Genomic DNA, 26,963 nt, shown 5'->3' on the forward strand with positions numbered 1-26,963 from the left:
AAGAAGAACTTTCAGTAAGGATGGAGCTCTCTCTCTCTCTCTCTCTCTCTCTCACTCTTTCTTTCTCTCTACCCCCCTCTCACACACAGACACCCCCCCACACACACACACATATACTCATCCCCTCCCGGTTTCCCCCATCTCAGTGTCAGAGCCCAACAGTGGCTAAATCATCCTTCCAGGGCAAAAATCATCGTCTTCAACTTGCAGCCCTGACTGTGCAGAGCTATCCCAAAAGAACTTCTAGTAAGCATGGAAAAGCTCACACACACACACACACACACACACACACACACACACACACACGTCTCCTCCCCATCCCCCATCTCAGTGACACACACACACACACACACACACACACACACACACACACACACTCCTCCCCGTTCCCCCCATCTCAGTGTCAGAGCCCAGGAGTGGCGCCAGTCTCGAATCCCAGAAGGCTGATGCAGCGAGAGGGCTGGTCCTCACTTCTGTTCTTTTCTCTTGTTCTTCTTCTTGTTCTTGTCTTTTCTCCTCCCCTTTAACGGCATCTAGCCCGCCCCACGGGTTGTCGTGGAGACCTCTCAGCCACCAGAGCCCAGCCCAGGCCCGTTTCTAAGGAAACCAGGACGCCAAGTGGGTAACGTTCCGCCCGGGCCCGTTGCGGGCGCGCCGAGAGCGCACGCGCGTGTGACGTGGCGCCACCTCCGCCGCCGCCGCCGCCGCCGGGCCCAGCGGCGGGGCCGGAGCTGGGGGCGGGGCGAGGCGGGGCGGGGCGGGATCGCGCCGAGGGCGGCGGGCGGCCGCGCCGGGGCGGCGCGCGCACGGTGAGTGTGTGTGTCTGTGTGTGTGAGCGGCCGAGGCGCCCGCGACCGCCGCGGGGACGAGCTTGACGGGCGGGGAGGTCGGCGCGGGTCGGGCGCGGGGCAGGGGCGAGCGGGCACCGTCGGGGCGTCCCGGCCTCGTCTCAGGAGGCGCGCTCGGCCGGCGCTGCCCTCCCGGCCCGTCCGAGCGCCGCCCCCGCGGGCCCCGCGCCGCGTTGCGTCTCGCTCGCGCTTCCTGCGCTTCCCTCACGCTTCGCCGTGGCCCGCGCTGCCCGGTTGCGCCGCCGCCGCCGCCTCCCGCTTTCTCGAGGGTCCCTCGCCCGCTCGTCGGTGTCGGGCCCGGAGGCGCTTCCCCGCGGGCGGCAGCGGCGTGGGTGAGGCGGGTGGCTCGGGCGGACGAGGCTGCTGCCCGCCGCGGGCCCGGGCCGCCCCGGGTGACCCCGCCGCCCGCCCCGCGTCTGCCCGTTTGCGCCTCGCACCCGCAGCCCCGTGTGCTGCCCCTAGTGTGCAGCGCAAAGGCGGCGTCGGCCTCGGCCTCGGCGACCCGCGGCGCTGTCTCCGGGCTCTCCGAGAAGTCCTTTTCGGAGGAGTTCTGGGAGGATGCGCTTCCTCCCGGGCGCCCTTGAGTCAGGACGGAGGAAGGGTGTGTGTGTGTGTAGGGGGGGGGGGGGGGGGGCGGGGTCGCCAAGATTTAGGAGATTGGGGATGGGAGCTCGGGCTTTACCAACTCCCACTTCCTCTGGAATTCACGTTTTTTTCAGAAAGACTATTCCGGGGCCCCCGAGCAGATAGTCCAGCAGGGAGGGGTGTTTGTTTGCCTTGCACGGGGCCGACCCGGATTCCATCTCCGGCATCCCATATGGTCCCTCTCCCCTAAGCAACCGCCAGGTGTGATCCCCCCTGTACAAAGCCTGGAGTGAAACCCTGAGCATCACTGCCAGTTGTGGTTCAAAACCTAAAAGTCAGTTATTAAAAATAAATAAAACGTCACTGTTGGGGCCGGAGAGAAAGGAGGCTCTTCACCTTGCGTGCAGCAAAATAAAACATCATTGTTGAGCCTCTCTTTGCGTTTTATCTAGAGACAGTTCCATCCTTAACACCCCTACACTCAACCATCCCCTGCCGCCGCCCCCCCCCCAGCAAACTTATTTTTTTCCCCCCTTAAAAGCAAGTTTACCGGATCTGGGAATTGTACACAAACACTTCTGGCTGGCTCTCCAAATTTGAGTTTTGAAGGCCCCGTTTGATGGCTGCTAGGGGACCCCATCAATCAAGAGACGCGTGATGGGTCCGGAGGTAGAACAGCAGGTAGGGTGCTTCCCTTATTTGGCCAAACTGGGTTTGATCCCTGGCATCCTAGATGGTCCCCCAAGTCCCACTCAGGAGTGATTCCTGAGTGTAGAGCCAGGAGTAAGCCTTGAGCACCACCGGGTGTGGTCCAGAAACAAACCAAAAAAAAAGCTTCAATGGCAGCAGGCTGGCAGGTTGGAAAATGGCACACTTGTCCTCATGGAGCCTCCATGTTTGCATGGTAAGGAGGAGTGGTTTTTACAGGAAAAGAGAACAGAATTGGGCCTGAGAGTACAGCAGGTAAGGCACTTGCTAACGTGCTGAGTTCAGAAGTTGGCACCCTACTTGGTGCCTGAGCCTGCTAGGAGTAATCCCTGAGCACCGCTGAATGTAACCTGAAAAATAACCCAGAGAAGCACATTTTTAGAAAGGGTGGATTGCAGACCAATAGGCACCAGAACAAGTCTTCTTGAAAGCTAGTCCCCTGAGGCACATTGCCTTACTCAAAAAAACTAAGTAAAGCCAGTGTTAAGCTTTTGGGGGAAAGGTGCGATGGAGATAACTATCATTTTTCAGCTTTGAGAGAAGTCTTATCTAGACAAGTTTTATGGTTTCAGATGTTGATCTTTAGGCCTGTTTTGTAAGTAATTTCGTGACAAGACTTTGGCCCAGAGAAATGCTTAGACTTATACCATATAGAAACAGCTTTAGAATCTATGACTTTCTCAATCTCTGGTTTCATTGCCAAAGAATTAGGTATGTTCAGAGATTTGGGTTTTAAATTGGCTGTATCAATGCAATGGAGATACGAGATAGAAGGTAGGGAAAGAGCTTTTTCTTTCTTTTTTTTTCCTTTTTGGGTCACACCCGGCGATGCACAGAGCTTACTCCTGGCTCTGCACTTAGGAGTTACTCCTGGCGGTGCTCAGGGGACCATATGGGATGCTGGGAATCGAACCCGGGTCGGCCATGTGCAAGGCAAGGCAAACGCCCTACCCGCTGTGCTATCTCTCCAGCCCCAGCTTTTTCTTTTTTAAATTAGTTTTTTTTTTTTTTTTTTTTGGCCACTCTCAGCAGTGCTGAGTGTAACCGCACCACCATTGGTGGAGCTCACTCATGGTAGGGCTTGGGGACTTGATGGAATGCCAGAATCTAAAACAGGTCAGTTGCTGAAGCACCCTACTGGCTTTGCACCCAGCAAAGACCTTTATTGGCAACAAGTTGATAGGTTTGAAGAGTCATCTTACCTACATGCTCATAAGCAGTTTATATAGACAACAGAGAAGTCTATTTTTTTTTTTTTTTTGCTTTTTGGGTTACACCCAGCAATGCTCAGAGGTTACTCCTGGCTTTGCACTCAGGAATTACTCGTGGTGGTGCTTGGGGGACCATATGGAATGCCGGGGATCAAACCCGGGTTGGCCGCGTGCAAGGCAAACGCCCTACCCGCTGTACTATCACTCCAGCCCTCCGAGAAGTCTAATTTTTAAAACTTGCGGACTGGTGGGTGCCAGGGTGGCCAATAAATTCCAGTGCAGATGTGTCTTCTGAGACTCAGTTGTCTTTGAAAAATCTAAGCAAAGATTTCTGATTAAGAGTTCAGCATGTGCGGCTGCATTCGTGGCCATGCAACATCTCATATTTTACACCATTAATATACCAAGAGTAGAACACCACATATGATGGGGTTTAGAGTAGAAGGGAACCAATTTTAGGGGGAAAAGGCGTTACTGGCTCCTGGGTGAAATCCAACAATGTTCACACACTTTCCTCTAAGAAACCTTTTTTGGATTGTTTTTAGCAGATTATTCATAACAAGCAATACAGAATAAATCATTTTGGTTCTATGAGAGCAGAGTTTGGGGTTCAGGATGGAAACATCTGAAATGTGGTGGGAAGGTGTAATGGTGGTGGGATTGGTGTTTGAATATTAAATTTAATCAAATATTGTGAACAACTTCATAAAAAATTAAAAAAAAATTTTTTTTCATATTTTTGTTCAGCATATGAGTTCAGCATATGAGGGGTTGAAAAGATAGTATACAGGTTGGGCGCTTGTCTTATACATTTGTCAGCCCAGGTTTGGTCCCCAGCACCCCAAATGGGTCCCTGAGCTCTGCCAGGAGTGATCCCTCAGTGTAGAATCAGGAGTAAGCCCTGAACACTGCCAAGTATGGCTCCCCCCCCCAAAAAATAAAGAGTTTGGCATATGAGTTATTTGTGGTAGACTTTGGCAGGAAGACAGAGGAAATGGTCTTATTTTCAGTAGCTTCTGAAGAGTTTGTGGGTTTTTAATTTTTGAATCCAGATCTTAATTATGGCCTGTTTCAGATAGTGTTATTCAACTAATGGTTATTAAGAAGTAACTGATGGTTACTTTGAATTTTCCCACCCCCACTCAAGCCTGCCCCCAAAGCAGGTCCTACATAATTTATTTTGTATTCCGGGAACACCTGTAAAAGTGATTAGAGGTCGCCCCAAAAGCCTCCGTCCCTCTTGGAGAGCCCAACAAGCTACCAAGGGTATCCCGCCTGCACGGCAGAGCCTGGCAAGCTACCTGTGGCATATTCGATATGCCAAAAACAGTATCAAAAACGGGCCTCATTCCCCTGACCCTCGAAAGAGCCTCCAATATGGCAGCATCGGGAAGGATGAGTAAGGAGAGGCTGCTAAAATCTCAGGGCTGGGATGAATGGAGACGTTACTGGCACCTGATCCAGCAAATCGATGAACAACGGGAGGACAGGTGATACAGATGTGTGTAAGAAGTTGCTATAGCAGTTCTTTCCATAAGTTCTGGTCTGCGATTGTATTATGAAATTTCAGGGATTACTTGGTTTGATAATAAATTTGCTTTGTTGCTTAGAATGCTAATACTTTTAAACTTGAAGTAAGCCACACAGAGCTTATTTTTGACTTCGTTTTGTAATCCCCCACCCCTCCCCAGTTTGTATAGTTCCTGGTCAACGTAGAAATGTGGAATTTCTTTGCTGAGTCCTCATGCAGACAAGATCTTTATGGTTCTATGGCAAGTATCTTGATGTAAGGTAATATCTCTGTTAGCTAAAACCTGTAGATAGTCTTTCTATACTCCTGTGGGTTTGTTTGGTTTTGTGAACAGCGTTCTCTGTCTTTTGCCAAATGGATGCTAACTTTTCTTTCTCCTGCCTCTTGTGACTTCAGACAGGATCCAAAGAGGTGTTGTACAATCTTATCTCTGGGTTGGTTGGTTTTGGTTTGGGGACCATACTTGGGGGTGCTCAGAGCTTATTCCTGGGTCTGTGCTTAGGGATCACTCCTTGAGGGCTTGGGGCACCATATGGGATCCTGGGGGTCAAATCCAGGTTGGCTACTTGCAAGGCAATTGCCATACCTGCTGTACTATATCTCTCTGGCCCATCATCTCTGATTATGTGATTTCTTTACCATTCTCTATTTGCCTCTTTTGTTTGGTTGGTTTTGGGCCACACTCAGAAGTGCTCTGGGCTTACTTCTGGCTTGCCTCAGGGACTCGGTGGCTAGGGCTCAGTAGCTGACCAGGGATACAGCAGCCTCCCTTCCCTGACACTAGATATCAAGTGACAGTGACCTTCTCTTGCTCGGTGACCCTCCATTGGGCATGTTCCCAGGAGGATGCCCACTGAGGTCCAGACTCATGGTGTCAGCCCCTAGCAAATGCTATTCTCCTCTGCTTTCTCCATGTCCCCCGCTCCATACCTTGCCTTATCCCAGGTACTTCTGTTCTGTACTCATTGCTGCCTGTTCCCTTTTATTCTTCTTTCATCCTCTGTGGCTGGAGGCAAGGCCCTCACTGGCCTATCTCCCTGCCAGCATTGTAGATATCCCCAGATAAAAATATTTGAGCAGCAGAAAAACAGTATGCCCTGTTTCTTACTGGAATGTGTTCTTTCCTACCAGCCAAGTAGATCATATAAATGATTATATGATATTTTCACAAGTGCCAATAAATCAATTTTTATTTTAAATTAAAAAAATACACCCAAATACCCCAACTCCTAGCAGTGCTTGGGGGACTATATGCGGTCCTAGAGATTGAACCTTTGTCAGTCTTGTGCAAGGCAGTTACCTTATTCACTGTATAATTTCTCTGGTCCCTAAAAAAGTGATTTTATAAGAATGACTTGAGTTATAGTTTGAGAAGAAAGTGTGGAAAGGAGCCTAGGGATGCTACTTTGGAAGCCAGCAAGCTAGCTCTATGGACTGAGTGCATCCTTAGTATGAGGCAAATTCAGATTCTGTCCCTGGTCCCACATGTCCCCTCAGTAATACTAGGAATGCCCTATCCTTCCCCACCACATGCTGAATGTGACCCAAAACCCACTTAAAAAATAAAAGAAATAGAAAAAGATTTATTAGAACTTGAAGATTTTGTTATTCAAAGCCTGGGGATATTGATAAAGATAAAAAAAATTGGTAAAAAAAACTGATAAAGATATATCTGCATCAAAATTAGATTACTGAAAAGAGGACTTTTCTTACTATTGTCTATCTTCTGCAGGTTAAAAAAGGTGACATAGTAATTGAAGGAAACAAAAGAGAAAGTTCAAAAGGAAGAGAAAAAAACTGGTGAGTAGCCTATCTAAAGTAACATTTTTCCAAAGGACAGATTTCTGTAAATTCTGTTTCATTATTTCTAGATAAGAGCTTAAAGTAAATTAAAAAGATCTATGCTTCACTAAAATTCTATCCATAATACTTTATTGGAAAGAGGACCTCATTAGCAATAACTGACATAAAATTATAATAATTATGGTCCACTGAATTATGGTTGCACAATTTTTTTTAATTTAAATTTTTTGGGGGGTGGGGTGGGCTGGAGCAATAGCACAGCGGGTAGGGCGTTTGTCTTGCATGCGGCCAACCCTGGTTCAATTCCTCTATCCCTCTCGGCGAGCCTGGCAAGCTACTGAGAGTATCCCCCCGCCTCCCCCCACTCCATATGGCAGAGTCTGACAAGCTCTCCATGGCGTATTCGATATGCCAAAAACAGTAATAACAAGTCTCACAATGGAGACGTTACTGGTCCTGCTCGAGCAAATCGATGAACAACTGGAGGACAAGGCAGTGCTACAGTGCAGTGGGATTGCAGAAAGAGGTTGGTACCACATCTGGCAGGCAGAGTGTGGGTACTACTCTCTGTAGTACTTGAGGGACTCTTGTGCTGCAAATCCAACCAGGGACTGCCACATGCAAGATAAGTGCCTTAACCCTTGGACTCTCTGGCACCCAGATGTTTAACTAGGAGTGGCTTAGCTCAATAACTAAGCACATGCTTTGTGTGCAGGAGGTTGGGATGTGATCCATAGCACTCTGGCTGCCTACTACATCTGGGGGTTTATGCCTACCAGGCCTGGGTATGGCACAAATCTCCCCCAAAATTAAACTAGGTGAAAGCAGCTTATTGAAGGTATGTGTATAGAACTGGTAATTAAAAATAGCTTGATACTGAGGAAAATAATCTCAAACAACTTAACTGGAACTGGGCAGATATACCTTAAAGGACTAGTATGTATGGTCCATGTGGGAGGCCAGGTTTAATCCCTGGCACCACCTGTTCCCTGAGCACTATTAAGCACCATACTAGGAATAGCCCCTGGCCCTGCTGGGTGTTTCTCCAAAACAAAAAAGCATGGCATAGCAGTCTCAGACTATTTAGTGGCAAGAGGCAAACAGTCCTACAGACCTGTCGCCACTGGAAACGTCCTAAATTTAAAGGAAAATAGAATCATCATGACACTAAACCAGAAAATTTCACTTTGAAAAAATATTTTTTTGGGGGAGAGGCACATTAGGCAGTGCTCAGTGCTTACTCCTGACTCTGTGCTCAGGGGTCACTCCTGACAGGGCTCTGCGGATGGTGGGGTGCTAGGTATCAAACCCAGGTCTGCTACATGCAAGGCAAGTACCCTACCTGCTCTACTACCTATCCAGCCGCTAGAACTTTTATGATTACCTTTATTTGGAGTAATTATTTTTGTTTTGGAGCCACTTCAGGGAGTGCTCAGGGACTACAGGCTCCTGACTCCGTGGGAGTTGCCCCTGGCCATGCTCAAGGGACCGTGGGATCCTGGGCCTCCTGTATGCCAGTCTTGCACTCTAGCCCATAGAGCTCTCTTTCTCCTTAACCTTTTATGATTATTTTTTAAAGGTGTGGTTATTTGGTTTTTGTTTGTTGGGCCACACTCAGTGATGCTGAGGGTGTCCCTTGCTCACCAGGGGACTTGCTTCTGGTGGTGCTTGAGGGACCTTGTGATCTTGAGGACTGAACCTCAGCTTCTTATATGCAAAGTATGAATTCAGCCCATTGAGCTATCTCTCTGTCGCAGGCCTGGTTATTTATATATGCCAGCTCTGCCAGATTCTGTACATCTTGAATTAAAATGTCAGTATAATTCACCTTTAATTTATTGACACCACGTACTTAGTAGGAATCAGTAAACATTTGGAGAGTTATACAATGGACTGGAGCTCACCTGCCCACCAGAGCTTCCTTCTCCCGATCTGTTTTACATGCAATGGCTAGATTCAAGTCTATAACATTTCCTTGTTCAAAATCTTTATTGATTCACACCACCTGCAGAAGACTTTTTCCCCCCCTTTTTGGTTTTTGGGCCACAGTGCTCAAGGGTTACTTCTGACTCTTCACTCAGGAATTACTCCTGGTGGATTCGGGGGACCATATGGGATGCCAGGGGTCAAACTTGGGATGGCTGTGTGCAAAGCAAGCGCTCTATCCACTGGATTATTACTCTGGCCCCAGAGTCATCTCCCCACTCCTTGGCCCCAGAATAGTCTTAACTCCTTATTTGGAACCTGCTGTTTTGTTGTTTCTAACCTCAGTTTGCCTTTTTAAGTTTATTTTCTCTTGCAGTTAGTTGATCAAACTGATCTGTTTCCCAGAACTCCCCCTTCCCATTTCTATATGTATGTCTTGATTCATGTTTTTCCTGACAAGTATTCTTTCCTGTTCTAAATCCCCTCTTTGGGTCCTTCAGAGGCCACCTCTTTCACAGGTTCTTCTTTGATGCTTCTAACAGGAATTATTCATGTTTTGCTTTGACATGTCAGAACATTGTAACTGTTGCATGCTGATCCATTTTATTTACCTACTGTATTACGGCTCTGGCCCAGTAACTACACTTGTAAGAACTATTGGGCAACCATTAAGTAATTTCTGGAACTGCAAATTGAATAAGTTAGTATGTGAGTAAATAGATTTTCTGAAATAAGCAGTCCTATTCATACAGTGGTTTGGAGGGAGAATGAAGAGTTGGCAGTGTAATATAATCCCAGTAAGTCTCTGGGAAATGAAATTCTCTGTGCCCCAGTGCTTTTGTCTGCAGATAAACATTGGCCTAATGGTCCCAGGTCCATTCAGGACAAAATTATTGATGTGTTAACATATTTTGGACTGAGATTTGGCCTTGAAAATACAAAAGATGTCATTTTTTTCATCACCTTAGATGACTTTCAAATAGAAAAGCAAAAGCATTCCAGGGCTCTACTCCTTGGTATTGGGCATCTAAGTCCCATGCTATATTCCCAAAGCTCATGGTGCTGAAATCTGTCCTGATCTTTCTTTATTAGAACCATCTTGCTTTTACTTTGTTTGGCTAACCCATTTTGATAGTCCAACTTATTGTTTAATTCTTTTGTGTGTCCCACCTCCCTAGCTCTTGTTTAAATTTTTTATTGTAGTTACATTTCATGCTGTCTTCGTATTTTATTTTTCTATTTTTAATTTTATTAAAATCAATAATCTCTGAGCATAAGGCCAGGATTAAGCTCTGAGCACTGCCAGGTAGCACATGAACAAAAAAAAACCAAAAAAAAAAAAACAAAAAAAAACAGCCTCTTGCATGCAGTCCAGCCCTGTGAACTCTCTCCCACCCCTGACTACTCTTTTTTTTTACGGGTTGAGGTTCTGTGATTTATTATACTATTTATGATGATTTCCCATGCACCACAACCATCACAAGTGTCCCCACCTCCCTACCCCAAAGAGGCCAACACCTCTCCCTTTCACTCTACCCTCCTAAACTTGGTTGTATGGATCAGTTCTCCTGTAGTGTTCCCTTTGGCCCATTGTTACTCCCTTGCTGTATATGTTTAAGTCTCACATATGAGAGAAATCATTCTGTTTCTATCGCTTTTCTCTTGACTTCACTCAGCATGATATCCTCTAGTTCCATCCATGGCATAGAAAACTGCATGATTTTATCATTTCTGAGAGCTACATAGTAGTCCATTGTGTAGACCACAACTACTACTTTTGTTTTTCCTTTTTTTGGGTCATACCTGGCGATGCACAGGGGTTACACCTGGCTCTGCACTCAGGAATTACTCCTGGTGGTGCTTGGAGGACCATATGAGATGCTGGGGATCGAACCCAGGTTGGCCGTGTGCAAGTCAAATGCCCTACTCTCTGTACTATAGCTCCAGCCCCGATCCATTCTTCTGTAGTTGGGCATTTGGGTTGTTTCAGTATTTTGGCGAGGGACCACAGTTATAGTACAGTAGGCAGGGTGCTTGCTTTGTACACAACCAACCTGGGTTTTATCCCCATCATATATAGTCCCCTGAGTCTGCCAGAAGTGACACCTGGATACAGAGTCAGAGGTAAGCCCTGAGCGTCGCCAGGTGTGCCCCCTCCAGAAGAAATTCATATCTTAACTAATGTGTTAAGCACTGTGATGAACACAGATTCATAACTAATGGGCTAAGCACTGTGATGAACACAGACATGCATACATCCTTTTGAATTACTGTGGCGTTTTGGAGAGGTTTCTTTGGGGGGGGGGCAGGAGGGGGGGTGGGAGGAATAGATGCCAAGAAGTGGTGGCTATTGCATGTTCTATTCTGTTTTGGTTTTTTTTTTTTTTTGAGAGTTCTCCATGTTGTTTTTCACTGAGACTGGGCCAGATGACTTTCCCAACAGTGGAAACAGCAGATAAGGGTTCCTTTCTCACCATAATCCCACCAATACTGGCTGTTTAAGAGTTTTGTTTTCAGGCCCACATTCAGTAGTGCTTAGGGCTTAGTCCTAGCTCACTGCTCAGGGATTACTCCTGGCAGTGCTCAGGGGACTGTGTGTCGTGCTAGGGATCCAACCCATTTAGCTATGTGCAAGGCAAGCACCCTGCCCTTTATGCTATCTCTCCAGCTTGCAGAAACTTTTTGATTTGATGATGTTCCATTTATTTTTGGTTTTGTCTCACCACTACTTTTGAAATTTGATTCAGTGCCTCTGAACCACCTTTCTAACTGCACACTTAATTTTGATACATTTCTATATTTCTTTCAGGCATAATTAACTCTTTTGTTAAAAAAAAATTGGGGGGGGGGAAGGCCCATACCTGGAAGTGCTCAGGGGTTACTCCTGGCTTTGAACTCAGGAATCATTCCCAGCATGCTGCAGGGACCGTTATGGGCTGCTAGGAATCCAGGTCAGCTGCTTGCAAGGCAAGTGCCCAATCCACTGTACTATTGCTCTGGTGCTTTTTTTTCAATTTAGTTTTTTAAATTGAATCACCATGAGACACACAGTTACAAAGTTGTTCATAATTAGGTTTTAGTCATACAATGTCCAACACCCGATCTTCACCAGTGTATATTAACTGCCACCAATTAGGCTTAATGAACTCTTAATACTTAAAGTTCTCATAATTCTTGTAGTATATCTCCAAGTTAACTCCTATGTCTGTTTAAGTACTTTCCAGCATCTTATCCCTGGAGAAGTTTCACACTCCCTTCCTGTCTCCATTCTTTCCCAATCTAAGATAAGTGACTTGCCCTTTTTCTTGTAACAACCTGTGCAAATTTCAGAAAACTTAAATCAAGGTACTTAACAACTGCTGGTTGTAGTCTAATGAGAAACCAAAGGCCTTGAAAGAGCTGGTCTGAATCTTTTTTTTATTTTAAGAATATAGCAGTGTCTGGTATATATTAGACATTCACTAAATGCTTACTTAACAATTCAGTGCCTAGCTTTCTAATTCTTCTCAAGGGTAGAATATACTACAGGATATTATTACATTCTCAACTTCTGGGGTAACATTAAAATAAAATAAAATAACCCAAGATCTATGAGATTGCTAGAGCTCCTGCCTTGCATGTGTAAGTTTGATCCCTGGCACAGCCTGGATCCCTAAGTGCAGTTCCCGCTTGGACTGCTGGCATAATCTCCAACACCACAATATATGCTGCCTCTGGCAGATAGCAACCAAGTGTGCAACTCTTGGACATTGCAACAACAGCAGTAAAAGAAAGAAAGGGAAAAAGCAAATCATAACCTAGTGGGAATTAATAATGTTATCATACTTATATATTTGCATTTGTAAACAACCCATTATTAAATATAAGGGCATTCATTAGGAGAGAGAAAGAATACAGAATTTCATTCCTGAGCAAGTGATGTTCTATATAAGAAACTTTTGTACCATTTGGATCTTAACTCTCATAAAAGTAGATGAACCAGACAATCCTGTGTATCCAGACAAAAAGGCGGGTAAGGGAGGAGTGAAGAATAAAGCAGTGAGTTAGCAAACACTCAGCAGATAGTTGCAAAGTGGAACAAAGGTGAATGTGGTTCATCAAGTGAACTTGATTCAGAAGGTCTGAAATAAGAGCAAAGAGCAAAAGGCAACTACAGTGAAAGCAATGATTGACTGGGAATGGTACAAACAAGAACAGGCGAGTACTCAAGCAGAGCCCAGGTCAGTGGAATTGTGGTTCTCTGAGACTGGGTGACGTGAAGAAAGGATTTCAGAGTGACGCTCTGGGAGTGCTGAGTGGGGAAGCTTAATACTTACTACAGAGACAAAGATACACTGAGAAGACTTGAAAGGAGCTGGGGATAGTGACAGATACTAGCTGCCACCAATTCCAGAGAAAAGAATCCCAGAAGGAACTTTGTTGGGGGTGAGTAGGAGACTGAAATAACAAATCTGAAAGGAGTAATTTGACTATACTGATGTCTATAAAAAGCTAACTTATTTTTTTTAACCAGCATATAGATGGTTGATACTTTTAGAGAAAGTCCTGCCTTGAAAGTTTGGAATTGTCATCTCCCAATGAGTAATTAATCTTCTTTTGGAAAGAAGTCAGCTCTGTTTGAGTTGCTGAGTTGCTTCTTCAGTCCTGAGGGACCCAATGTGGTTGTGGTGTTAGGGATTGAACCTGGGTCAACCGCATGCAAAACAAGTGTCCTACCTGCTGTACTATTTCTCTGGCCCACAGCGTCAGCTTTAAAATAAGATGCCATATCTATGCTCTTAAATTGTCATTCTTTCTTTGAAGTGACTAATCTTAAAAATGAGATTGGAAGTGGTGTTAGGAAGTAAGCATTGAGAGAAAAAGGGCATTTTATGAGTTCATCTTTTGCTTTCTCTCAAATAACCTTTTTCATTTTACACTGCACTTCTGGTATGACTCTGCAGTTTTTACTACATGAAAACAGATCCCTAGTTTGCTTTTTTTTTTTTTAATTTCATCCTTGAAGTCTGTTTTAGAAGAAAAACAAATGTTTTTTTTTTTTTAACAGAAATAGAAGCTGGGAAGGATTTTCAGAAGCCACAATAATGGATAAGATATGTGATCTCTGAAAATGCTCCAGTGTGAGTGGTCACAGAGTTGGAGGAAGGCTGATGACTAGAGAGTCTTTCTGTCCACTTTCTGTCGGAGAAGAGACCCAGTGTTACTCCCACGGACCAATGGAGGTTCACTAATACTTACACATTCTTAGACTGCTGTTTTCTGTTGTCTGTTATTTAGATTGATCGACGTAACCAGCCTGTTTGCTGAAAAAGAAGAATAAGCCACAGGAAGCGATTTAAAAAGTGAGTACAGACCTGGTCAGGCAAATGCCCCGTTTCAGTGATTGACTTCTGGGGATGAAATTTCCTTTGTTTGAGATTCTAAAAACCAAACAGTTCTGTTAGTTCCTTTCATAGCTTTCATTTTTATCTGCAGGAGAGAAATACAATCTTGACTAGTGTTCAGACTAATCTCTCCCTTTTGGGACAACTCTAGATATTTTTTCACATTTTTTTTTTTTCGTGTGTGTGTGCTAGATCTCATGCATGCAAATCATATACTGTTTTTGGGGGAAAGGGTGAAGCAAGAAAACTTTTATTAAAGCTATTTAGAAAGATGTGAGGGGGGATAAATGAGGAAGTACATTTCAAGAGAAAACATAGGCTTCTCCAGAGTGGAAATAAGTAAAGAAACAGAGACAAACACACGAGATACATGTTCAATGGAGAACACAGGCGTGACGAGCAAGCCAGAGCACGCACTTTATTATTCAATCACATCCCGAGCATAGCTCTCGCTTTTAAAAATAGCTTTATATTCCAAATACAGTTTAATTTGCTTTATTTTATGTAATATGTTACCTGTAGAGAGAGCGCTCTACAAACCCTAGGAGACTGATAGTCCTGAGAATGCTTAAAAATCTCTCAGCTGAGGCTGGAGTGATAGCACAGTGGGTAGGGCGTTTGCCTTGCACGCGGCCAACCTGGGTTCAATTCCCAGCATCCCATATGGTCCCCTGATCACCTCCAGGAGTAATTCCTGAGTGCAGAGCCAGGAATCACCTCTGTGCATCTCTGGTTGTGACCCAAAAAGAAAAAAAAAATCTCTCAGCTGTACTCCAAACATGCTGAGCTCTCTATAAAAGATAAGGGCACTGAAAAGTAAGAACTTTGGAATTAGACCTTGTTAACCAGTAACTATGACTTCAACAAGGAGAAGTCCAGATGAGGACTGGAGAGAGAGCTTAATGGATTAGCATCTACTTTGCATGCAGAAGACTGGGGTTTGATTATAGGTACCCCATGATTTCCCAGATACCGCTGGGAATGTCCCCTGACCACATCCAGTGTGACCTCAAAGCCCAAAAAAAATTTTTTTAAAAAAAGATGAATGAGAATAATTAAAACTTGTCTTGGGCAGACCAGGGATATAGCTCACTGCTGGAGCATATACTTTGTGTGTTTGAGGACCTGCTTTTGAACCCCAGCATAAAAAAACAATTAGAAACCAAAAACTATCTTAAGCAAAATGCATCAGGAGCAACAAAGGCGAAAAACAGTATTAGTGGGTAGACACATACTAATCTTTGTTAATGTAAGGATAAAATAGGCACTATTTAAACATTTCTGGTTGTCATAAAGGTTTGTTGCTATAAATGTATGCTGGGGTGTACAGATACTGCAGGAATCTAGTGGTAGAATCCAGAAATGCTCCTCAACTTCCTGCCACATGGAGGACAGTGTCCACAATGAGGTTTGTAGTCCCAAATATCAACAGTGCCCAGGGTTGAAGAACTGACCTTGAAAAAAGCTATTTCTCCTTTACTGTTGATATCGGAGGAAATAACCCTGAGCTTAATCACAGGCCTGTTAAAAATTACCAAAACAAAACCACTAAATTGTTTTATTTTTCACTTAATGTCCCTCCAGAAAAATGGGGGAAATGTTAAAATGAGCTGCCAGAGAGAATGAACACCATTATTCCGCTGAACGCTACTACCAAGTCTTGTTTGTTTTAATCATGGGCTTAAGAATAGAATGTCCCCATACAGAGAGTAGAGTGCTTCCCTTAAACACAGCAGATCCAGGTTTGATCTCCAGCCTCCCAACCTGTCTTGGACCAACCTGACGCACCAGAAGTGACCCCTAAGAGTGCAAAGCCAGGAATAAGCCCTGGGCACTACCAGGTATATACCTCCATCTCTTACCCCCAAAAAGAATAGAACATCCTGGGCCAAGGAGATAACTCAAAGAGTTGAAATGCCTGCATAGTGTATACTGGGTCACATGTTTGATCTCAGGCACCTCAAGACTTACTGATCACAGCCAGGTATAACCCTGTTGGCTCTCAATACTGCTGGGCCTACTGAATAGCACTGCTGGACTCAAGCAGAACTCTCACCAGGCTTGAGCACCCAACCACATACCAGGTAGACTATTGCCAGGCATGGCCTCTAGGCTCCCAAGCACTACTGGAGAGAGTCTCTCTTTGGAAAATAGGGTTTAGAATAGCCAAAGTCAGGGGATATCAGAGAGATAGTAGAGGTGTTAAGCTACTTGCCTTGAATATAGGCAACCCTAGCTTGATGGCACCCGTGTGATCCCCTGAGTAAATCCAGGCGTGATCTCCAGCACATCAGGAGTATCTCTGAGCACAGAGTCAAGAGTAGCCTTTCAGCATCACAGAGTGTGGTCCACCCTCCCCCCAAGCCCTAAAAAAATCAAAGAATATCTAAACTCAGTATGATGACTTTGTTGCAGAATGATGTTCCAAAACCAAACAGTAGGTCTACGAGATAGTTCAGAGGACTAGTTCAGTGGTTGAACTATGCAGGCTCTGAATATACCAGTGGTAGGGACTTTGTCTCTGGGGTTTTGTTGGGGGTTCTTTTTTTTTTTTTGGGTGGGGGCACCAATGGCCTCCCAAGCAGTGCTGAGAAGACTTAAGCGTCCTACCTGCTGAATCACAGCCAGTAGGACTGCACTTCCATGCAACAACCAGAAGATGAAGTGAGGCTCCAAGGCCCCTGGGCCACACCTAGCTGTACTTGGGGGACTTCTAGGACAGTATCTGTCAGTGCTGGGGGTCTACATGTAAGGGATTGAACCTGAGTTAAATGTGCCCTAACCACTTTACTATCTCCCAATCTGGCACTTTATAGTTTTGTTAAGTTTTTTTTTAAATTAAACTCTGTGTGTGTGTGTGTGTGTGTGTGTGTGTGTGTGTGTGTGTGTGTGTGTGTGTGTGTGTGTGTGTTTTGGGGGAGAGGCATAAGGGGTACTCAAGGACTACTGACTCAGACTCTCATCACTCCTAATGGTGCTTAGGGGGAGCCATGTTGGGGATCAGACCAAGGCCTTCTGCATATAAAGCTTGTACTCTAGCCTGGGCCATACCTGGTGAAGTTCAGGGGTTACCCCTAGCTCTGCACTCAGGAATCACTCCTGGCAGCGTGGGAGGGGACCATATGGGATGCTAGATATCGAACTCAGGTCTGCCTTGTGCACGACTATATTATTGCTCCATCTGGCATCTGATTTTTATGTTTAAAACATTTTTTTAATTTCCACTTCTCTCTCTCTCTCTCTCTCTCGTTCTCTCTCTCATTCTCTCTCTTTCTCTCATTGTTGTTTTGTGGAGTCACACACTTTAGCTGAAGAATTCATGGAATAGATAGTAGGGGAAGGGGTCAGACACTTGATTGTCGTTTCCACACTTTGTTGTGTTGCTTGCTGGAGGCTATCCACTGTTTTTTGTGATGTCCAGGATTCCAACTGGTAGTGCTACTTGGATCACCCTGGGCATGTGGGTTGGTGCTCTGGATGAAGCTCCTGGATTCATGCATATAAGGCAGGTTCTCTGCCAGAACCCCTGGACATTAAATGTAGAATTGAAGCATCTTAACAATCAAAAAGGAGAGATAGAAAGAGGGTGAGCGTATCAGTATATGATTTAAAGACAAACTGTCGAAATGGAAAGCAAAAAGGTAGACTTGATGATTGGAGCTGGGTGCCACAGAGAGCCTTTAGTGTATGAGCTCTGCCCTGCAGTTAAAAGCAGAGCATGGGAAAGTAGATTTAAAATCCAAGTTTCCTTTTGCAACCAGATACCTTTCAGAAAAGGTGCTATGGGTCTAGGTTACCTTGGTCTAGCTTGTTGTACTGGTTATTAGAAATAGAGAAGGAGCACGTTGGGGGAAGTGGTGGGATTGCTGTAATGGGTGTTTCTTCTTTTACAGGTCTAAACAAAAGGCCAGCTTGTCTAACTGTGTGTGTTTTTGTCATATAAGTCACTGCAGGTGTGTGAACAACATTGCTTCTGCAACAAAAGCCTAGACTCACCACATCCTAGGAAGAGAATGGCCACTTCCTGGGGGGCAGTCTTTTGCATGCTGGTGGCATCCTGTGTTTGCACGACTGTCTTCCACAGAGACCAGCAGACTTGGTTTGAGGGTGTCTTCCTGTCTTCCATGTGCCCCATCAATGTCAGTGATAGCACCTTATATGGAATTATGTTTGATGCAGGCAGCACTGGCACACGGATTCATGTTTACACCTTTGAGCAGAGAATACCAGGTGAGTACCACTGCCACCCCTACCAGACTCTGTAGATCCATGCTTTAATATCTCCAGAAACGTACTGTGATGTGATTTACCAAATATCTGTCTTCAGAGATTTTTTTCGACTATAATTGAACATATACGATTTATTGAAATGTGAGATTAACAGAAATTTTGGGTTGCTTACATTCTGAAATCTGTGTGTGTGATAAGTATAGTTATAATTTTGTCTTTCTTCTTTTCTAAACATGGTAAATTCTCCAATGTCCAGAATATTGATTATATTGGGAGAAGGATTATCTTGGAGAAGGGCATGAAGGGACCCTGAAGAAGAATTTTGTCTGAATTTTCAGTGTTCCCTTCTCAGTTTACATTTTAAAGTCTGAGAAAGGAGTAGGAGAAAGGTGACCACCAGAGAAATGGCAGAGAGGACCCTGAAGGATTGCCAACATCGCCTGTCTCCTCATCCAGTACTCTTGTGAGCCACTGCTCATAAACGAAATTCCTTGCAGTAGTCAGGGAATAGCAGGTTAATCTGGTAGGTTATTTGATATAGATTCCAGTATCAGAAGTTACACTTGGTAATCAGCCATCTTTCTTCTATTTTGCTCCTTGATAAAATAGGACAGCTTCCAGTTCTGGAAGGAGAAATTTTTGATGCTGTGAAGCCAGGGCTTTCTGCTTTCGTAGAGGAACCTAAGAGGGTACGTTTCTTTCAGATTAATATTCGGCCCCTCACTGCTCTGAACACTTGATCATGCTTTTTAACAGTTCCTAATGTTCTCTGATTGTATTGAGATCTGATGTGAGATCAGTTTTCTATCCTCAACAAATATGAATTACAGTAATTGTATACCAGTGATTATACAACCCCAACCTCACTGGGGTTTTATAGAATATGAGAGAAAATAGATTGTGACCTTGCAGATGTATACCATTTTTAAAGAGGTTGCCCTTATGCATTTATTATTTAAGTTTTTTTAATTGATACCATTGACTGCATTAATACACATGCAGAAGATAAACATGCAGTTCTGTAGGATATGAGGTATAAATATAGAATTGAAGGAATGTAGAGCAAATGAACTCTACTTTTTTTCCTGATGCAGGATAAAACTATACCTCTACTGTAGAATGTATGCAGGAGAACATGCTTACATAATCTTTGGTACAGAGGATGCATATAGAGTTTCATCATGACTATTTCATACTTGACTATTTCATACCACATACCACTCCCTTGGTTCAGAGGACACACTGAAATAGAACAGGATAAAGTAGAATGTTGAACTTTGGTATTAGATGTAAAGCTTCAGTGTGATAAGCATAATCATTAACCAGAGGAAACCTGATGTTAAAAATTACTTGATGACCAGGGAGACAGCTCAAGAACTGGAGCCTAGGCTTTGCATCCAGAACCTGCCGGGAGCAACTCCCCAAGCTGTGAGCTAGAAGTAGCCACCACCACTTCTGGGTGTGGTCCCCCAAACAAAACAAAAATGAAGAGCAGAATGCATGGATGTCTTCTCAACCCCCTCTATTACAAAATGGTAATAGAAAATTGACAGTTGGGATGCCGGAGAGATAGTACAGCAGATAGGGTCTTTACCTTACCTGCAACAGACCCAGATTTGATTCCTGTCATCCCATATCATCTCCCAAAAGCACTGCCAGGAGTGATTCCTGAGTGTAGAGTCAGAGGAGTAACCCCTGAACATTACCGAATGTGGCCCAAAAACCAAACAAACAAAAAAATTAGAAGTTGTAAAGAACTACAGTATCAGAAACTGATAAAAATTTTAAGACAATAGTGTTGTAATTATTAATAAGTATGATGGGGCCATATATTGTCAGAATAGATATTTATTTGAGAGAAATAGTGGATTTAAAGTAATAGTTTTTTTAAAATTAACCAAAAATTGAGGCTCTACCATGTACCATATACATATCTGCTAATAGTAATTAAAAGAATCCAACAGGTTCAATTCTTACATGGTCAGAAGGTGTGGATGACGCTGTAGTTACATTCCTGCGGCATCTGACACTGTCTTGTCTAATGCGTATATGTAGCAGTTTTGTAATATGAAGTATTGCTCCCATCTCTCTCTGAGAAAGCCAAGTTCCAGAAGGCCAGGTGACCTTAGTTAGACTACAGGAATAGCAAGCAAGTCTTCTACCTCCAAATCCTATTTTTTCTTTATTCTACCCAACCTTTTGGCTGGAAATGAATTTATATGAGATACACAGTAGCTGTACATTGGGTCACTGGGTCACTGTCCTCCCGTTGTTCATTGATTTGCTCGAGCGGGCCCAGTAACGTCTCCATTGGAGACTTTGTTGTTACTGTTACTGTGTCTGGCATATTGAATACGTCACAGGTAGCTTGCCAGGCTCTGCCGTGCAGGCGAGATACTCTCGGTAGCTTGCCGGGCTCTCTGAAAGGGGCGGAGGAATCGAACTCGGGTCGACCATGTTGGCTGCGTGCAAGGCAAATGCCCTACCGCTGTGCTATCGCTCCAGCCCATCTGTACATTAACTTCACCAAAGTGAAACCAATTCTTTTTATTCAAAGAAGTCCACTCCTTGGGGTGGGAGAGATAGCCCAATTTTTTCTTCTTAGAGGCCAAGTTCCCTCCCTGGCACCATATGGTTCCCCCAAGCTCCACCAAGAGTGATCCACCTCCCCAGACCCCCAGCATGGTTGAGTGTGGTCCTCCCATAGCAGAGGAGGGTTAGAGCTTTTTGCTTCCTCAGTTTCCCTAACCCCCAATCCCCCTAACCATGTTGATGGTTCAGGCTAGAACAGTGCCATTCAAATGACTGATTCCTGCATGGGTGGGTTCTCTCTCTTGAAGGGTGCTGAGACTGTTCAAGGACTCTTAGAGGTGGCCAAAGACTCGATTCCCCGAAGTCACTGGAAGAGGACCCCAGTGGTCCTAAAGGCAACAGCAGGACTTCGCTTACTACCAGAACAGAAAGCCCAGGCTCTTCTCTATGAGGTAATTCTTTAAAACTTTTATGTTGGGTAGTTCTTTTCCCTGCATCAGTGTGTATATGTGTGTGTGTGTGTGTGTGTGTGTGTGTGTGTGTGTGTACCCTTTGGAGTGTTACTGCTACCTTTAAATTCACCATTACTAAAGCATTGTGATTCTGGCTACTTGTTATAGCTATTTACATGTTTAAATACTATTTTCAATTTTGTAGAGCTTTTTCCTGAAAAATTTCGAGTATTTCTTTTCTGAAATATTCTTATCTCTCCTAATTTTCTATAGCAGGATCATAGAAATTGTTTTCAGTCAACTTCTTTGAGGTATAACATAATTAAATGTATTTTCAGTGAATAGTTAAATGAGTGTTGATGAATATAGAAACTTCCTCGTGCCCTTTTATTTTCAGTTTCTCTTATCCCTGAAATTATAGCCACCGATTTGCTCTAAATCATTATCCATTTTCTTTTTTCTTGTATTTTAAATGGAATCTAACAACTTATATTGTCTTTTTTTGCATCTGACTTTTTTCTCATAGTTGGAGGGTTGTGGATTCTTACTTTATGTTTTTAGCTTAAAATTTTTATTAGTTATTTTAAATTTAGGTACTATGATTTACAATAGTGTTATGGTTGATATTTCAGAAATATGGTGTTTCCGCTTAACAGTCTGTCATCAGAGTACCAGCATGCCTCTAGCCTCTATTAGGTCCTGTGTCATACCTGCAAGCTCAGTTCTGTTATGCAGACTCTATAATTGTTGATCATCATTTATTTCCTCACTGTGTTTCTTTATAGTCCCCATATAAGAGTTCATTGGGTCTTTGTCCTTCTTTTGACTCACTTTGCTCTGCTTTACACCCTATAGTTTCATCAAATTGCAGTGAACTGAAGAATTTCATTCTTCTAACAGTAGTATTCCATTATCTATATATATATCCCAGTTCCTTCCTTCCTTCCTTCCTTCCTTCCTTCCTTCCTCCCTTCCTTCCTTACCCCCCTTCCCTCCCTCCTTCCCTCCCTCCCTCCCTGCGTATCAGGGTAACTTCCTGAAGATCATAAAACATTAACACATAAGGTTATATCCATTCCAATGTTTATTGCAATGTTACTTGTAATAGTAAAACTGGGAGCAACTGTAGTACCCCTTGATAGATGGCTGGATAAGGAAGGTATTTATATAATGGAATGATACTCAGTTATTTTGTGTTTGTTTTGTTTTTGGATCACGTCCAGCAGTGCTTAGGGATCACTCCTGGCAGGGTTCAGGAGGTCATATATGAGGTTACTGGGATTTTAACTTTGGTCGGCCACATGCAAAGTCAGTACCCTACCTGTTATACTGTCTCTTCAGCCCCTAATGTTCAGTTATTTTTAAAAAAGGCTCAGGGTTGTGACTCCGTGGTCGAATGCATGCTTTGCATTGTGAGGTCCTGGATTGAATCCCTTCAGACAAAAAAAGAAATGTTGCTGTTTGTAGTAGAAAGGAAGAAACTCAAGGAGATTACACCAAAGTGAAAGAAGTTAGATAGGAAAAGATTGGAATTGGATTTCACCCAGGTGTGTGGTATAAGCAAATAGGATTGATGAACAGACAAAAAAGAAATTAAAAATGCAAAACAGTGAACATTGACAACAGGCCTCAAGTTACTGAGAGAGTGGAGAGAGGACCTAAGAGGCAGATAAAGGAAAAGGTATGGTAGGTTTTACTTGTTTAATAAAAAAGCAAAGTAAAACTGGCTGCGGGACTGCTGTGTTGCAGATAAACTGTGGGCAGGGCACGGAGTGGGAAGGGCAAGAGCAGAAGCTCATTGTTTACTCCTATTTGCTTATCTATCTTCTCTCTGAAACTTATTTATGGATCACTTGGCTGGCTTTTCCTGGTTGAAACAAGGTCCAGAGGTTACTGCAGGAAATACTGTCTCACTCGAAAGGAAATATTTTAACAATATTTTCTTTTTGGGGGAGGAGCTACATCTGGGGGTCAGGTGCTATTCCTGACCCTGTGCTCAGGAGTGACCACTGACAATACTCAGGGAACCATTTGTGCATGATGGGGTTTGAGCCAGGGTCATGGCTGCCACAGCCACAGGCAAGGCAAGTATGTCTCCCTCTGGGCTATCTCCAGGCCCCTGGAAAACTTTTGAGGCACCAGATAGTTGAGGGGGGAAGTCATTTGCCTTGCATCTTGCTGTGGTAACTGTTTCCCTGGTTCACATCTCTGGCACTGCAAGTGATCCCCTGAACACAGAGTTGGGAATAATCCCTGAATACTACCTGGTATGACCCCAACACAAAACAAAAAAATTTTTTGTGTGGTGCTGGGAGGTTGAATGTGTGTTCTCACACATGCAAGGCAGGCCCGCTACAACTGATTCACATAGCCAGCCCCACTACTTGGGAAATCTTTTGTCTTTCCATGGCAATCATAAAAATAAGATGTAGCAGACTATGGGATAGACAGGTAGTACAGGATTTAAGGCACTTGCCTTGCACACTGCTGACCATAGTTCAATCCCCCGCACTGATTATGGTCCCATGAGCTCTACCGGGAGTAACCCCTGAGTACAGAGCCAGGAGTAAGCCCTGAGTGCTGCAGAGTGTAGCCCAGACCCTTCCCCTCTCCTCCCCAAAATAGCCACATCACTTACTGGTTTTCATGGAAAGTCTAGAACATTTATGTGGTATCATCATTACTATCTCTTAAGATAATAGATCTAGGAGTGATAGTACAATGGGTAGGGCGTTTACCTTGCATGTGGCTGACTTGGATTCAATTCCCCCTGCATTCCATATGGTCCCCAGAGCACTGCCAGGAGTAGTTTCTGAGTATCTCTGGATGTGGTACAAAAACAGAAAAACAAGATAATAGATCTTGGTTCTGTCCAGACTTTTGTGGCTCCAGCCATATGCCAAGATCAGTCAGGAACTGACAGCAGACTGCCTCAATGAGCACCTTTACCAGGAAGGGAAAAGCCTGTAGCATTGAATGGGAAAGGAATAGTTTGTCTGTAGCTTCAGGAGCTACCAGACCTGCTTTCATTATCAGAGTTTGCCTACTCATCTAAGAAACAGAGTAGTAAAAGACCCTTCAGCTTCCATTGTGTAACTTAGTAGAATCTATCAGGTTTTTGTTTTGTTTTTTTTTGTTTTTTGTTTCTTAACTAGAAGATTCTTATTTGAGTCGGGATCAAGTATATACTTTTTTCTGGGTCAAGACATCTATAAATTGAGATAGGTTGGTTGAGGATTATATTTCAAGCAAAGATTCTAGGGCTTGGGTGTTTTCCTTCCACGTGCCAACCCAGTTTTTATCCCCAGTATCCCCTATGGTCCCCCAAGCCCACCAGCAGAGATCTCTAGTGCAGAGCCAGGAGTAACTCCTGAGCACAACCAGGTGGGGCTCAGAAACAAACAAAAAAACAAAAACAAAAAAAATTCTATTACATTGACCTGAGAGTTTAGCCTTAATACACACACACCACCACCACCACCACCACCACCAAGGAAATAGTAAGAGTAGTTTTCTAAGTTTCGTAGGAGACAAAATATGGGACTGCTTTTATTGCCTTAGAATCCAGAATTTTTCTTTTTTTCTAGGTAGAAGAAATCTTCAAGAAGTCACCTTTCTTGGTACCAGATGACAGTGTTAGCATCATGGATGGATCCAATGAAGGTGGGAGAGGTGTTGATATATGAATTAGAGGGAAGGGGTTGGCATTAATTAAAGATGTGATTAGGGACCGTAGCAATAGTACAGAGGATAGGGAGCTTGCTTTGCATGTGCTCAGACCTGGGGTTGATCCCTGGTATCCCATATGGTTCCTTGAGCACCATCAGGAGTGATTTCTGAATGCAGAGCCAGGACTAATTCCTGAGCCTTGACCGGTGTGGCCCCCAAACAAAAACAAAACAACCCCCACCCCCAAAATGTGATAAAAGGAATCAGGGAGAATACAGAGGTAGCTCAGAGGACTGGAGTGCATGCTTTGTATGCAGGAGTCTCAAGTACAATCCCCAGCACCCCATGGTCTTCTGAGCACTGATCTGAGAGTAATCCACGAGTCCCACTGGGTGTGGCCCTCCTCAAAAATAAAACACAGGAAAAAATGAAAAAGAAAATGGGAACAGAGATTAGAGTCTAAAGAAAAGGAAACAGGAGAGGGAGAATGGGATAAGGGGAAACGGAAGGATGGGGAAGAAGGAAAATGTTAATGGATTTAGAAACACAAGATGCAGCCAGAGAAGGCAGGAACAGGCTCCTAAAAGTAATCTTGTCTTTATTTCCCTTTCAGGCATCTTAGCTTGGATTACTGTGAATTTTCTTACAGGTAAAACTTTTCTAAGTTTATTTTAAGACTGTACTGGTTTGGGGATAGGAATATGGCTCAAGTGGTAGAGTGCGTGTCTGAGTTTGGTCCCCTCTGACCCACCCAGTATCACTTATATATGGCCAGGAAACCAAATACGGGTTTCTCCTGATTTGTTAAAAACAAAAGATGAGACTGGAAAAATATTATAGGCGTCACGGTGCTTGCTTGCATGTGACTGAGTCTGGATTTACCCCTGGCATTGCACTGTGATCTCCAGAGCACCACCAGGAGTGGAACATAGAGCCAGGAGTCATTCCTGAGTACCACTGTCCCCCGTAATTAAAAATGAAAGGACAAGACAAACAGAAAGTTGGTGGTTAGAGGCTGCCTTCAGCTGTGGTGGGAGTCCCTGAGTTATCATGGGAGTATTTCTCCATTGAACAAGAGCAGAAGAGAAATTTATGAGAGGTGGGTTGCGCTATACAGAAGAGATGGTCAGAGTTGGCTCTCATTCACAGGTCAGCTGCATGGTCATGGCCAGGAGACTGTGGGTACCCTCGACCTGGGGGGGGCCTCCACTCAAATCACCTTCCTGCCCCAGTTAGAGGTGAGTCATGTGCAAAAAGGTCTGGTTTGCAGGTCTTGTGACTTAAAAACCCCCTCATCCACGCCTGTGGGGGTGCTCAGCCAGCCGTTCCCCTTTTCAGCTAGCAGCTCTGCCATGTGCTGGATGAGTTAAGTCAGTTCATTACTGAGTGACCTTGCCTTGCCCACTCACTGACAAGAGTCCCTCTGTTTGTCAAATCTTTTGAGATAAGCAGTTTGTCTCCTTCCCCTCTGATTTTGGGGGAGGAATGGGGATGGTGATGATAAAAACATCAAACAGTTCAGATCCTGACTAGTGTTTTTTTGCTTTTTTCTGGTTTGCAGAAAACCCTGGAACAAACCCCTAGGGACTACCTCACTTCCTTCGAGATGTTTAACAGCACTTATAAACTCTATACACATAGGTGAGGAGGGGCAGAGGGAGGAATGATATTCTGTCTTGTATGATGTTCCAAATTTTTCAAAGCATCTTCACATCAGTTACTGCATCTGACCAGCCTTATAGAGTCAATGTCAATCCCCAAAGGCCTGTTATTGAAACACTGACCATTTACCAAACCTCAAGGGACCTAGGAGTTGTCTCCATTCTTGGCCTCAAAAGATTGTAATTTGGGACTAGAGAGATAGCACAGCGGGTGGGGCGTTTGCCTTGCACGCGGCCGATCCGGGTTCGATTCCCAGCATCCCATATGGTCCCCTGAGCACTGCCAGGATTGACTCCTGAGTGCAGAGCCAGGAGTAACCCTTGTGCATCGCCAGGTGTGACCCAGAAAGCAAAAAAGAAAAAAAAAAAGATTGTAATTTAAGGAATCAAGTTCTCCCTGGAGAAGACTTGGAAAAGAAGACT

At 44.2% G+C, this 26,963-nt stretch overlaps 2 protein-coding genes across 6 annotated transcripts in view; one reads left to right on the top strand and one right to left on the bottom strand.

Annotated features, from left to right (window-relative positions):
• BBOF1 (basal body orientation factor 1) overlaps positions 1-533 on the bottom strand; it is a 42,102-nt gene extending 41,569 nt beyond the window's left edge. For both annotated transcript variants that reach the window (XM_056134008.1, XM_056134007.1), the window contains exon 1: positions 472-533. In XM_056134008.1, the coding sequence (XP_055989983.1) occupies positions 472-533 (62 nt within the window). The remainder of the gene's footprint in view (positions 1-471) is intronic.
• A 6,095-nt stretch (positions 534-6,628) lies between these two features.
• The window catches only part of ENTPD5 (ectonucleoside triphosphate diphosphohydrolase 5 (inactive)), a 30,211-nt gene continuing 9,876 nt past the window's right edge, over positions 6,629-26,963 (top strand). The window contains exons 1-9 of one of the 4 annotated variants that reach the window (XM_056133703.1): positions 6,629-6,683; positions 13,890-13,954; positions 17,941-18,226; positions 18,836-18,915; positions 21,067-21,210; positions 24,798-24,873; positions 25,493-25,528; positions 26,029-26,117; positions 26,441-26,520. In XM_056133703.1, coding sequence (XP_055989678.1) covers positions 18,010-18,226; positions 18,836-18,915; positions 21,067-21,210; positions 24,798-24,873; positions 25,493-25,528; positions 26,029-26,117; positions 26,441-26,520 — 722 coding nt within the window. In that variant the 5' untranslated portion in view covers positions 6,629-6,683; positions 13,890-13,954; positions 17,941-18,009. Of the gene's footprint in view, positions 6,684-12,827; positions 13,038-13,889; positions 13,955-17,940; positions 18,227-18,835; positions 18,916-21,066; positions 21,211-24,797; positions 24,874-25,492; positions 25,529-26,028; positions 26,118-26,440; positions 26,521-26,963 lie in introns of those variants that run through there. The other 3 variants (XM_056133705.1, XM_056133702.1, XM_056133704.1) reach the window with 3 other exon arrangements.

This window comes from Sorex fumeus, unplaced genomic scaffold, assembly GCF_029834395.1.
Source record: "Sorex fumeus unplaced genomic scaffold, SorFum_2.1 ptg000098l, whole genome shotgun sequence".
Lineage (NCBI taxonomy): Eukaryota > Metazoa > Chordata > Mammalia > Eulipotyphla > Soricidae > Sorex > Sorex fumeus.